General features: G+C 39.7%; 1 protein-coding gene across 19 annotated transcripts in view; it reads right to left on the bottom strand.

Moving 5' to 3' along the window:
- Positions 1-14,762, bottom strand: part of TTLL5 (tubulin tyrosine ligase like 5) — a 296,207-nt gene that overhangs the window by 232,927 nt on the left and 48,518 nt on the right. For all 19 annotated transcript variants that reach the window (XR_004057198.1, XM_030929811.1, XM_030929823.1 and 16 more), the window contains exons 10-12: positions 7,714-7,815; positions 5,858-5,949; positions 4,981-5,088 (exon numbers count right to left, since the gene is read on the bottom strand). Coding sequence is in view for 18 of the 19 variants with exons in the window: in XM_030929811.1 (XP_030785671.1) it covers positions 4,981-5,088; positions 5,858-5,949; positions 7,714-7,815 (302 nt within the window). In the remaining variant the exon portion in view is untranslated. The remainder of the gene's footprint in view (positions 1-4,980; positions 5,089-5,857; positions 5,950-7,713; positions 7,816-14,762) is intronic.

Below are 14,762 nucleotides of genomic sequence, written 5' to 3'. Positions count from 1 at the left end.
TTTCCTGAGATCCAGTTACGGCAGAGCAGAGGGAGAATCCAGGATATGGGGCATGCCAAAAGTGGCCGGACTCATAAGGACATGTCTTTATGTGGGTGGAGAAAGAGCCAGAGAGACCTGGCTCCCAAATTTGGCTTTGCCATTTATTAGCTGCATGACCTAGGACAACTTATTTAACCTTTCTGAATCTTTTTTCCATGTCTATAAAACACAGATAATACCAATCAAAATTGCTGAAGACTAAAAAGAAATAACCAGTGAAAACTAAATTAAAGGAAATAACCAATGTTTGCTTGATAAACAGTAGATACTTCCTACATAAGTTTCTTCTGTAGTAAACTTCCTTTCCCATCTAAACAGGGGTATATGATAAACCAAAAAAGGAGATTATTTCAAAAAGTGAAGAAACTGATGACTCTCATTATTTTTCTGTGGGTGGCCAAGTAGTTTACATTGTTGGAGAATGTACGCTGCCTGCTTTCATTCTTCCAACAATTATTTATGGACACCCTCTCTATAAGAACCTCAGGCTACCCTGTGAAATGGTCAAGAATGGTAGCAATAGAAAACCAAACCAGGTATCGTTCAACAGAGAGGTGTTCTGGGGGCATGGTTGGTCCTGAGCAAACATGTCACTGGGCTCTGATCACAACAAGGCCAGGCTGATCAGTTCTACAAGTGGCCCCACAACTTGTCCCCATGATCCCAGGCCCGGGTCACAATCCATGACTTCAGCCATGCTCATACACAGAGACAAAGCCACTGTCAGCAGCAACATCTTTAAAGAACAGCTAACATCCTGTTGTTTTTGGCTGTTTTTCTTCAACTGGTCAAAAAGCTATTCTCATAGCCAGTTGTATCTCACAATGGCAATTTGCTAAGGATATTTAAAGGATTGCTGTTTAAGCATATTATGTCACATGGTACCATATTTTCACAGTCTTGGAAGGCAGCAAAAATTAGATTGTAAAAAATTTGTCTTATTGAGGGAGGCATAAAAAATTCTATAAATCAAACTCTTAAGATCAAGATTATTTGATTGCCAAAACCCATCTTCTGAAGCCCCATAGATCCAAGCTGAGTCATTTTGACCTGAGTTATTTCACTCACTAACTCTAGAACCTGGGACAAGAGTTCATTTCTCAGGGTTTCAATTTGTACATCTGAACTAATTATTCTCTAAGGTCCTTACCAGATGTGCAAATCTAGGAAAAAGCATTAAATGACAAAGTTTCAGGTAGTTTGTATAGGTTCTCAAGTTTACATTTAAACACTAATAGTGCAATGGAGATATATATAAAATTTGGTTTGAGAGGAACAAACTTGATGACAATACACTGCTGAAAGGCTAACCTATGACTTGCCCACAGCAGGAACTGAAGAAAAGTTGAATGTATAAAAAAATAGGATGGGATATTGAAGATACCTGGAAACATAGTTGAGCATTACAGGTGGTAGGATGGGAAAGAGATCATAGGATACAAATACTGAGATAGTAAGGGAATGTCCCTGGCAGAGATTCATAAGATGGAAGGACAGGAACAACCACCAAAAGAATATAGTGAACCCCATGTCTGGTCTGTTGGTTTCCCCTAAAAGCACCAATGCTCTGTTTAAGCCAAAATCTTCTGGGAAGCTTTCAATTCCTGTTTACTCTAAAATAAATGGGAAAAAAAACTAGCTTATTCCTTGTAACTTAAACCCCAGGGGAAGTTAGGAGTCAGTGGGAGGCAGAGACTCATACAAACATACACACGTATACAGAATCATATCTGATGGGATGAGGTTAATGAAGCACACAAAATCCCAGGGCTGACAGGAAGTGGAATTAGAACCACAAAAGCCAAGAAGATAGTCAACAACTTAAAAAACTCCAGATGCATTCAGTTTATTAAAGCTGAATACAAGTAGGGAGGAAGAAAGGAGACCCATGGCTGATGAAATGGACTTATGGGGTATTTCACTGAGTCAGAGAAAGTCACAGCTTCTTTCACGTCCGAACATTCTATTGCCAATAAGTTCAATAATGAAGCTCCCAAGCTTCCAAAAGGCAATCAAGTTGTAAAACAAACAAACCAAAAAAAGGAAACATTCAGAAAAGGTTTTATAATTAACTAGTTAGAACAAAGATTTTTACAGCAAGGGATATCAGAAATTTACCCTCATATAAGAGCCAAGTAGATGTAGAAAAATAAACTTTTATTTATTATTTAAATCTAATGAGAGTTATGCTCCTAGTCCCAACCCCCCAACCCCATCCTCAAACAGTCTACAATAATTCTAAGAGTTCTAGGCCATTACCAAACCAGATCTATTGGGAAGTCTACTGTCAGGCTACCAGAAAAGCAATTAAAGCAAGTGCCAATCATTCACTCAAGAAACATTTCCTGAACATCCTCTTAAGAGCAAAAGATGCTGACATGCAACCGGGCATGGTGGTGCACACCTATAGTCCTAGCTACTCAGGAGGCTGAGGCAGGTGGATCCTTTGAGCCCAGGAGTTCAAGGCCAGACTGGGCAACATAGTGAGATCCTGTTTCAATTTTAAAAAAAGTGCTAACATGCATGGTGGGGGCAAAACTGACGGAGATATTCTTACTGTCCTCAAGCAGTTTCCAGTCGGCTACAGGAGACAAATACATGACTACCAGACAACATACAGATACTATTGTAGAGTTACAAACAAACAGAGTGCTGGGGGTATATGGGCAGGGCAGGCTAACTCTGGGAGCATTAGAAAAAAACATTACCAAAGAAGTGACACTTGACTTTGTCTTGAAAAATGTCCATAATTGATTAGGTAAAGTAATACAAGAAAGGCATTTCAGACACAAGGTAAAACAGGTGCAGAGGTAGCGAGCAAGAAAAGGACCAGGTTTGGTAGCTCATGCCTGTAAGCCCAGTATTTGGGGAAGCCAAGGCAAGAGGATCACTTGAGACCGTGAGTTCAAGGCTGCAGTGAGCTAAATATGATTGTGTCATTGCACTCTAGTCTGGGTAACAGCGAGACCCTGTCTGTAATACAAAACTAAACAAACAAACAAACAAACAAAATTTTAAAAGGGGACCAGAGAAATGTTGAAAGCTCTGGTTTGGCAGAAATAGAGTGAAATGGGAAGAAAGGACACTATTATGAATTCAAGAAAATAAACTCAGACACTGCTGAGGAAGTGTATGTATAAACAAAACATCATGATGTGATAGGAAAAGAGAATGATCAAACAAGCACAGAAAAGCATAATGCATAGTGAGGTCACATTTCTACAAAAAGTTTTTTAAAAAATTAGCCAGGCAGGATAACACATGCCTATAGTCCCAACTACTCGGGAGACTAAGATGGGAGGATCATTTGGGCCCAGGAGGTGAAGGCTGCAGTGAACGGTGATCATGCCACAGTACTCCAACCAAGGCAATAGAGCAAGACCTTGTCTCAAAAAAAAAGAACAGCATGAGGGAGGAGGCAATGTGGAGAACTAAATCTTAGAAAAGAAATGGCAGTGTGCGAGGCACAGACAGAAGGAGAGTTTTTAGGCCAAACAGCAGAACTCATACAGTGGCACAAAAGTACAGAGTGCTTACAAGTATAGTATAGTACAGCTGGATTATAAGGTATATGAGGGGAAATGGAATTCTAGAAGAGTTACCTGAGTTACCTTAGAAGGCTTTCAGGTCATATTAAGTTTCCATTATACAATTTAAGCCTAGGGAACCATTTAAGGATTTTAGAAGACATGATCAGATATGTATTTTAAAAAGTATATTACAACCTCTTCTTTTCCCATATAATTTTAGGTCCTGATTTATCTACCATCTTCTACTAGATCTCAACAATTCCCTTCAAGTGTCCCTCAAATATAGCCTGTTATGATAATCTGCTAAAGAGATCAAGAATTATGACATCTAATTATAAAAATAACAAATAATTTGTATTGAGTACAACGTAAGGGCCAGACATTGTGTCAAGTGCTTTGCGTGCATCATCTCATTTGATCTTCATGGTACTCTCAGGAGGTAGACACCATCATTACTGCCATTTTATAGTTGAGGAAACAGGATTAGAGTAACTTGCTGAAAATCACAAAACTAGATAGGGATATATATAGTTACAAACTAAGGCTGTCAGGCTCTAAAACCCATGTTATTTCCGTTACTCTGCCTTCTAAGCAAGCCATGACTCTCATATCCTTACTACCTGTATCACTCCACACCACACTTTAATCATCCTCCCCATTAAAGACCCTAGTGTATTTTACTAACAAAGCCTAACACTGCCAAAAGCCTATGTGACTTTAAAGACATTCACATGGGCAATCACAAATCCATTCATTTCCACACAGGAAGCAATGTCCATAGGCACCCTCAGTGCTACCATCATAGCTAGGATCAGTAGGTAACATTTCCTGATCCTGTAGTTGTGAACTGCTTATTCTTTCTCTGTGCAGTCAGGGAGTTGGGGGTGGAGTGGAAGGGAAGGAGAAGGGGAAGAGAAAGAGGAAGAAAAGAAAGTGGAAGAGGAATGGGAGAAAGAGAGGAGGGGGAGGAACACACTAGAAAGAAGACTCAAACAAAAAGGAGGAGTCATCGGAAAATGGGAGAAAGCACATACTGGTACCAGCCAGGGCTTCTTGGAACTGTTCCCAGTCTGGCTGCCAAGGAGCTCTGGAATATATTTGTTAGAGTTGGATTCCTGTACAGTCTGTTGCAGACTTTTTCTGACTGCACTCTGACAGAAAGACCAACACGTTCGTTCCAATCCCTGCTTCCCACACAGAAAGCTAGTTATTCCTCAGGGGACTTCTGACCAAGCTCACTATTGGCCTCTTAGTAGGCTCTTCATATGCTACATAAGCTTAGAAAGAAACAAAAGTCCATCACATACCTCTTCCTGCTACAGAATCACTAAGCCTCTCTACCCAAGAATCCCATCCAACTTCCCAAGATCCTCTTCACAAACATGTTAAGCTTCTCGAGTCTCCTTACCAAAACAACTGCTGCGATGAGGAACAAAGGTTTTACAGGCAGTAGCAATAGCTAGTTCAGCAGAGATTATCGTCTTAATGATCAGGTCTTCTACATGGGCCATCAATGCTGCAAACAAAAATTTTTAAATTTCAGACTCAATACCAAAATACACGGATTAGGAACTGGATTCCAGATAACAATGTAACTATGAAAGCATGCGTGCTCAGTCAAAAAAAAGTCTCTATATGGCAGACTTCTGAATGGGTGCTATGGAGGCAGGCATATCTGTGAACAGTTCAACACAGTCAAGAATGTAGGTGCCAAGGGATACCCTCAGGTGGCCTCTTATGACAAAAGACAGACACCTAATGGAATAAGAGCCTCACTTGTTTCTTACACTTCCCCATGACCCTTTCCCTTGTGAACTGAGACAGTCTCTTTTGGCACACAGTTTCCCATTCTGCTCAAGGCTCAGCAATTGTGCCCATTTTGATTTGAAGCCCTGTGCTCAAACAGTGCCCATTCTCCAGCTCAGCAACATGAATGAGAGAGATTAACTTAGAAAACTCAAAACTTGGGGCCAATATGGAGACAGGCAATTTGTTATATAAAAAGCTGACCATATTTTAGTCAGCAGTTCAACATTCAAGAAGGGTAAATTCACTAAGAATTAAAGGAAAAAGTTACGCCTTTCAGACCAGAAACAAGAAAAGGGATTTTGAGGGTAATGGAAAACCTGTTCCCCAGCTTGTCAACTGCAGGAAAAAGTAACACCAAGGACAATCATCCCGTCTCAGCAACACTATCAAAGCAATAGAGAATGATTCCTGGCAAGAGACGATGATAAAGTTATCCAAAGAAGAGAAGTCAAGAAGGAAGAAGGCCCAGTACTCACCGGTTGTATCTCTGCCTTCTTGTTTCAGGTACCTAAGCATAGCACTCATGCTCCATTTGTTTCCATAGTCCTCCACTTCTGGATCATCACAACTAAAACAAATTAATAAAGTCACATATGTAACTAGGCTTGGCTATAATAACAAGATTCTTTGCAAACAGCCTTCTTGTCTTTTTAAGTTTTGGTTTTTTTTTTTTAAATTCACTTTGCTGACTTCCAGTTACTCACTTTTCTTGGTCCTTTTTGTCATATATCCTTTCATACCAATTTCTTCAATGGAAATGAAAATGCATATAGTTTGCCTTTTTCAAGAGGGTGGGGAAGAAGGCAGCAAATTCTTTAACCAAACAATTATGCATCAAGAAAGAGTGAGAGCAATGTGTGAAAGAAGGTAAACTAAGAATGGTTACAATAAATTAACAGATAATTAACCCTTGAGGTGAATGTCACCTGAGTACACAAAACAACCTCTGATGCCATTTTCAGACCAGAACTGAGTTGGGATGGGTGAGTGAGTTAATCTGGTGCAGCATGCTGGTGAAATAATCCCACACAGAATTGCTTTGGCATCTGAAGCAGGCTCCCTCCTCTCTGGCAGTAGACATAGCTTTTCTTGATATTTTTTGAGGTATCACTGAAGAGAGAGTGCACTGGAGTGACAGTAAGAGTGGGAAGGTATACTACTGCTATGGCAGCGGAGTGGCAAACGGCACAGCCTCCCATGAATATTGGAAGAGCCCTGCAATCTGGAACCTGTGTTTTGCAGCTGTCTCCTCACTCCCTACCAGCATCCCACTTTCCACCAATCGTGCCTTTGCTCATCTTTCACAGTGGAGGTGTGATCTCTTCAGTCAATGCAAACGCTGCTCAAAGGACATTTGACGAAACCTATATAGCTTCAGCAACTATTCTATCACTTCCAGATTCCTTTCTTTCTTTCCTTGGACCTGCTAAGAACCTATTTTTAGTCTGAGTAGAAAGTAACTATTTGGGTCTCTTTTCTACTTTTCTACTTTCTGGCAAAATGATCAGGATGAAAGAAAACAGAGCAAAAAAAATATTTCCACACAGCTGGGCTGGTACTCCCTTCCACTGAATCCTTTGCTGAGATGGCCTCATTTCTTTCTTTCTTTAATTTTTTCCTTTTCTTTTTCTTGATCATACAAGTATTTATTTTACAAAAATTTAGAAAATACATAATAGCACAGAGAAGAAAATAAAAATCACTCACTCACAATCCTACCCACTATAGTTAAGCTAAATTAACACTTCGGTATTACTTCTGGTCTTTTCTTCCTCCCCGCTCAGCAAAAATAAGCAGCTTTAGATATCTCATATTCAAGCAAGAACATAAGTTGCATGTGCTATCTGATAACCTGCTTTTTCCACCTACAAATATACAGTAATGAACATTCTTATCGCTGATCCTGCGTATACATCTTTTATTTCTTAAGGTTAAGTTCCTAGAAATGGAACCGCAGGGTCAAAGGGTACAGACATTTTTTAAGCTTTTGATATGTTTGCCAAGCGCTGAAATGACCTCATTTCTTAACTTCTAAAACGTTCCATATGCCTATTAAATTCCCATCCCTAAGTCAAGTGAGGGAAGGTAATGAGGAAGAAAAACTTGTGAAAGCACAATTTGGTAGAGAAAGGTGACACTGTTAACTGGGGAGGCAATGGAGAAGCAGCAGGAGATATGCCTCAACACTGTTAAATGACTAACAGTTTTCCATAAATGGTACATGGACATTAATGTAACGTTATCCTCCAGTGCCACATGTTACCTTTCCACCTCTACAACACCCGCATCTGAGACTGACACCTCTGACTTCTGGCTCAGACACAGCCAGTACCTGACATAGTCTCCACTCTTCTTGTTCACACTGTAGTTTGTCAGATGCATGAACTGGTTCCGAATGTTCTTGGCTCCTTGATCATATCGCACAGTTGCAAACCTGATAGAAGGGAAACAGGTTAAATGCCAGGAAGAGTTTCAAGGACATACAGGCTGGAACTGAGGATCAATGAGATAATAATAAAGGAGGGTAATATCATTATCTAACAAATACCGAGTGCCTACGAAGTGCTAACTCCCATTCTAAGTGTTTTATAATGTCATACTTTATTCAATCCTTAAAGCAACCCTATGAAGTAGTAGATAATATTGTATCCAAGTGGAAAAATAGATGTGAAAACGAAATGTGGTCTATTAAGTAACTTGTTCAAGATCACACCAACTCCAAAACCCATGTACTTAATCACAACAAGACACTGCTTCTCTTATATAGAACATTACACCAATAGGAAGAACGAAAATTGAAAATATAGCTATTTACAACCTGGGAAATTGTGTGTAGGATACTGTGACACAGCATTAGCTGGTCAAGAAATAACAACTGGCTGGGCATGGTGGCTCATGCCTGTAATCTCAACGCTTTGGGAGGCTGAGGCAGGAGGACTGCTCGAGCCCAGGAGTTTGAGACCAGCCTAGGCAACAGAGCAAGAACCTATCTCTACAAAAAATTAACAAATTAAGCAGGCGTGGTAGTGTGCACCTGTAGTCCCAGCTACTTGGAAAGCTAAGGCGAGAAGACTGCTTTGAGCCCAGGAGACAGAGGCTGCAGTGAGCTGTGATCGCACCACTACACTCCAGCCTAGGCAACAGACACACTTACTGAGTGCCCACACAGTGCCTGGTACTACAGCATTCAATGAAAAAAATTAAGCAAAAAGAAAAAAGGACAGCACAGCTATATACCGGCTTAGAGCTCACATCCATAGAAAGAATAGAACTGATCCATAATACTCATTTAAAAAAGAATGATAATGACAGCATTAACAGCAGACAAAGCAAAACAGCATAAATATGGGCACAGTGCAAGAGACTTAGTCCTGAATTTGGAATGAAGGCAAAAGAAAGAGGAATAAAACATGGAGCCCGCTGAAAACAGGGAAGCAATATGATATCCTGGACTGTTGTCAAAAGAAGACCAAAGTATAAAATATATGTGCCTCTGAAGGAAGTAACCAGGGAAAGAGAGAACTTTCCAGTGATGCTCAGTATCAACAAAAGGACACTCAAGGCGAATGGTTATGGTAAATATCAACCCCTGTTTACATACCACTGTAACCATATCACCCTTCACTAGACTGGTTTTCCCAAGAGGCATATCCAAGTGTGTGAAAAAAAAAGGAAGGCCACAAGTTTATTTTCATATGACTTACAAATTATTTACATATGCTTACTCAGACTATGAAGTCAACATGAATTTTCACCACATTAAAGGTCAGCATTAAAAATTTTTCCTCTTCTCTGTTTCTTCTCATCCACCCACTATCTCCACTCCCTAATTCCCCGTACCAGAAATATACAAGAGCCAAAGAAAGAAAAGTGAAAAGAAAAAAAACCCAAACCCAAAAAACTAAAATAAACAAACACGAGGATAGGAAAAAGGATGTGGACAAAGAAAATGATGACTAGGCTAAAAGACAAGAGTTTGATGAGCATTATTACGTCTATACTTGAGAAGGACCCCAGATTTTCTAGAAACTTCCAACTTCCAGTAGTTATCACTTAACTTCTAGCCATGTCACATCCCAGTGCCCTGGTGAGTAAGCCTTGCCTATGCATCCCAATCTTCCTCTGATAGACTGTCCAAGCAAGTTGAAGACAATCATTCTCTGAATTCTTGTGAGATGCAAAGGGGTCCCGTGCTGGCCCCACAGAGGCTGCCTGCCTCAGCCAGACATTACCTCAAGGTGACATCCCTCCTGCCATCCTCTCCCCGCAATGAATAAGTTAGAAGGAGAGGAAAGCTTCTGCTTCAGAAAAAGAGGCTTTTCATCTCTTGTAGTTACTACAAGTACCTGATCTAACTTGGTCAACATGAAAAGCCTGACAAAAGTCTGTGGTAAGCTGGAATCTGGTACCAACACATTTGTCATTCTTACATTCTTTTCTTCAAGAGGGCTACACATCTTAAAAAAAAAAAAAAAAAAAAAAAAATTCATGTTTCTTCTTCCTAATCCTCCTTTTCACTGGAGTGTTTTATTCTGAACCCCAGCAAGGATAAGATTTCTAATATCAAAGCGTGGAATTCTAAACTGAGTGTATGAAGCAGAAGGAAGCAAAAATTAAAGTGAAACAAAAAAGCTTAAAGGAAAAGTTCCCCTGAAAGGTGAAAGTGCTCCACTCCGTATCTCCCTCAGTCTAGTGGGGAACATATACTACGTAGAGAAAAGGTGTGTGTGCTCATCTTTCCTCCTACCCCAGTAAAAGCTTATAGCTATCACTAAAATCCATATTAAATAAGCCATCATCAACATCTGATCACTATTTTCTTTTTTATTGTCTAGACCAGAGGTCTCATTAGTCTTGAATCTGACCTACTGGTCAAGTTCTGATTAACCTACAAAAGCTTTGTTTTTTTTTTTTAAACTTTAATTACCTGAACAACATATAAAAATCAGACCTTCCTTCTTGCAACCCAGTGGTAGCCAGGGGCCACATGAGTAAGATGGTGAGTAACCAAAAAAAAAAAAAAAAAAAAAAAAAAGGAAGATGGTGACTAGGATGGGAAGTCAGCCAGAAACAGAAGGAGGTTTTCTAAGCAGGGTGGCCACCAAATAGAGGTCTAAATCCATATAAAAACAGCATCTGAGTGGGACAGTGGCCCAGTGGGGTAATGAATCTGGCCACATACAAAGGAATTGAGCAAATAAATAAATATATTACGGATACTGGGAGCCAGATTTCCTGCTGTTGGAGAAGAGATTTTAAAATATGAAAAGCAAAAAATGAGAAGGAACTCTGTAGTTTTGAACTAGAATTGTGCGTACTAGTATAAACTTCTGTTTTTCAACAATACATTAGAGACATATATGGAAATATAGATGTACGTGTATATGTACATATATACATAATTTCCTACCTCTGTTCATGGCCAGGATCTGAAAGCAGAAATGCCCCAGGACAGTCAGCATATCTAGCACCCAGATATTGATTTCTAAATACTATACTCCATGAAAAAGCAACCAGTGCTCCTTGGAGAAATGGTTGATTTCAGGGCTAGAACAGAGAAAGAACAAGATGAGCCAGAAACATCTTGTGCTCAAAGAATGATAAAGACATGTCAAAAGGACACAAAGCCAGCTTGAGAGGTCTCCCATTGGCCAAATCTGGGACAATTTGAGCATCAAAATAAATCATGATAGTAAATAATTATAACCCATTAAATAAAATAGGAATGCTTGAGTCTGCATTGGTATAAATAAATAGATGAATAAATAAATAAGAAGAGAAAGCTCTTCCTTACGAAAAAATGCCAAAAAATAAACGTAAAAGTTATGATGGAATTAGAAAATCATCATTTGGCAACTACCATAGCAATAATTCATTAAGGCAAGAAAAATCAATAGATTTCTCTTAAAACTGAGAAATGAGATGAAGAATGAAATTTTACATGATTTAAAGCATCTCCCTATAAAATACTTACTAATTACAAACGGTAAGACCAAATAACTTTACAGTGCAAGAATCTAGTAGATATCACCTACAGCACGTAGTCAAACACCACTAAATGACTAGCATGTGCCATCAGATATAATGCAATGACAAGAATTAGTATCACTTTTGTGGTATTCTGGCCCCAAATGCATTACCTAGGTCTCTTCATGAGAAAATATCAGACAAGCCCAAATTGAGGGACAATCCACAAAATGACTGGCCTGTAATCTTCAAAAATGCTGAGATCATGAAAGTCAAAGAATGACTAAGAAACTGTTTCAGACTGAAGGAGACTAAAGAGACCTGACGGCTAAACACAACATGTGATCCCTGATGGGATCCTTTTGTAGTTTAAAAAAAAAATTCCTTAGGATAACTGGCAGAATTGGAATGAGATCTCTAGACATAGGGTAAAAGGCAATTTTTCATATAATTCTTACAGGTCTTACAACTCTATAAGTTCAAAATGGTTTCAAAGTTAAAAGTGTAAAACAGTGGTTTGTTTCACAATAAAAATCTACATGTTCAAGCCTCACTTAACAAACCAGATCTGGCAATATCAGTGTCAGCTGCTGGCACTAAGTAGCAAATGCCTCTAGATGGTACATGTACTCTCCATTCTCCAGTCTCCACTCTTCCTTCAGTGAATGTACTTGTGAGCATTTATGTTAGTGACCTTTGATTTAGACCATCATATAGTATAAAATTTCACCTTCTTTAGGTCTGAAGTTTCAACACAATTTCTCTATTAACAATAATCTAAAAGAGCACTATTTACTAGGTACCCCAGGACCACATTTGCACATACAACCATTCGTCACTTAACAATGGGGATATGTTCTGAGAAATGCATTGACAGGCCAATTTCATCGTTGTGTGAACATCATAGAGGGTACTGACACAAACCTGGATGGTATAGCCTACTACACACCTAGGATAGATAGTATAGTCTCTTGCTCCTAGGCTACAAACCTGTACAGCATTGTACTATACTCAATACTGTAGGCAACCGGAACACAATGGTAAGTATCTGTGTATCTAAACATAGGAAAAGTAATACATTGTGTTATGAGATTACAATGTCACTAGGCGACAGACATTTTTCAGCTCCATTACAATCTTATGGGACTACTATAGTATATGTGGTCCTTCCTTGCCCATGACTGCACTCATCCTAATGTAGGCCAACATTTACACAATGGAGTCTTGAATCTCCCTCTTAATGAGATCAAGATTTAGGAAAGTTGTCACGACAGACCTTTAAGGCCTTGACCTTCAAGCTAAGAAAAAGTGGGGGAGTTCCTACTTTCTTTGCTAAATTCAAAACCCTAGGTACTATTTCTCAGCCTATTGATGAATATAGAACTATTTGCCGCCCCCTCCCCCTTTTTTAACCACACTGCAAACAAATATGAATTGTCTTTGACAATATCTTTATTTTGACAATAAATTTTTAAATCATAAGTTACATTTCCTTTTTGCTTTCTAATGTCTCTCCCTGAGAATCAAGACAATGGTAATAATTTGTCTAAAAGTCTGAATGTCTGTGTGGAGAAAAGATTTCAATGTTTGGCATATGGTAGGGACTTGGCAAACATTAACTGAAACTGCACTGGAGTTGCTTGCTCCAAGATCTTTACCAATATGGAACCAAAATAAGAAGGAAACCAGAGAGTTAGCGGGATCTTTTAAACTCTCTTCCCCTATTCAAAAACTAGTCTGTTCTTCTAAGAATATGACCCCACATATTCTTTTTTTTTTTTTTCTGTCCTGCTGTTTTCTTAAAAACTTTTTTTTTTTATACCGTATCTTCTTATGGTCAGAGTCACAGGCATTCTAGACATAGAAGTTTAACATCCTCTTTGGTAGTTATATTTCCTGACAAACATTCACTACAAATGTACAAAGAAAAGAGAAGCCCAGCCTCGAGGAGCCCCTTGCTGTGGCACATGAGTTATCCTTCAACAGGTGTAGGCATTTTGAGGCAGAGAGGTCTGGATGATAAAGAGACAGCACCTCAGGCAGCCTTGCCAGGAGCCACTGGGTTTCATCCTGGCCTGACCCAGAAAAATCTTATGGAAGAGAACAAGAGGCCCAAGAGCTCTCTGATCTGCTGTCAACCAGCTGCAGCCGGGAGACTGCCAAAGCGCTGCAGTGACTAGGCAGCGCCCTACAGAGCCGTCTGGGAGGGGATTACCAGCCTGATCCCTTGTCTTTAGAGCCAGAAATGACTCAAACTTCACAAACAGCAAGGGCCTGCCAGGGAGGGTGACAATGAGCACTGGAAAGGGTTTTCTCCCCCTTGTCGGTGTCTCTTACCCCTACTTGCTGCTGTGGCAGATTCTGGACAGTGTGCAGCCTGTGAGGTAATCTGAATTCCTTGGCAACCAGCAAGTACCTGAATTCTTTCAAAACCACAGGAATCCAGCAGAGAAAAGGTAAATATCCCTGCGGAGCCAGTGTTAATTAGCAAGGAAGGCTACTGAAGAAGGAACTGGGGGTGGGGAGAAAGGGAAAGGCAGTACACATGTTTTGGGGTCTTTTCTGAATTTCCACTGAATAATATGGCTGAGGCAGAAAAAAGGCTGTTCCAACCGGGACCTTCCCAGAGTCCTCTCCTCCCACCTCCGCCGCATGGGTGGAACTCAGCTCCCTGGATGGGTACTCTCACGCCCCCCAAGTTGCTAGAGCTGCCTATCTTTGGGTCTCTGGCAACACGTTTGGTTTTTAACTCCATTTTGTTTTAATTTTTTTGAACTTTTTATTTTTCCTGTTTCAGTGAAAATCAGGCTGTTAGCTTCATCTCAGAAAGGGCTCTGTCAAATCATCTAAACCCAATACTGGATCCACCTAAAGCTGTAAAATCCAGGACAAAATCTTTTGGGATTCCACCCCTGACGGGAAAAAGAATCTGCACCATTTTGGTAGAGCACAGCACCCCTCTGTGGAAACTGAGTGTCCCCTGGTGGTGCAACACAGCAACATGCAAGCAAAATTCAAAAGCACAGAGGACCTCTGAGGGCCACTGTGACAATCATAAGAAGTTGCACCCAAATACCAGGGGGAACAATTGCAACACTTCTTCAATATTTTACCCACACATAAGAAAACAGAGTTCTCCCACTTCTTACGTTAATAAAACAATAAGGACAACTAAAAACACTCACCTATACAGAAACTAGGGTTTTCGTAAATTTAATTTTGTGTAAAAAAATTTACACAAAATAACTTATATCACAAAACTGTCTTGTGAAATGAACTTAATCTTTCTGTCCCCTAGCATTAATTTGAGGTCCAAAACAGAAGTGACAGGGTGTAAGAGAATTCATTTCTAAAGAAGAAAATGAATTGTATTTGCCTCCTGTTCCATCTCTTTAGGAAAGATGATGGTTTTTC

The sequence above is a fragment of the Rhinopithecus roxellana genome, chromosome 5 (assembly GCF_007565055.1).
Source record: "Rhinopithecus roxellana isolate Shanxi Qingling chromosome 5, ASM756505v1, whole genome shotgun sequence".
Classification (NCBI taxonomy): domain Eukaryota; kingdom Metazoa; phylum Chordata; class Mammalia; order Primates; family Cercopithecidae; genus Rhinopithecus; species Rhinopithecus roxellana.
The sequence above is the reverse complement of the archived record's forward strand: the minus strand, read 5'-3'. Positions and strand labels throughout refer to the sequence as shown.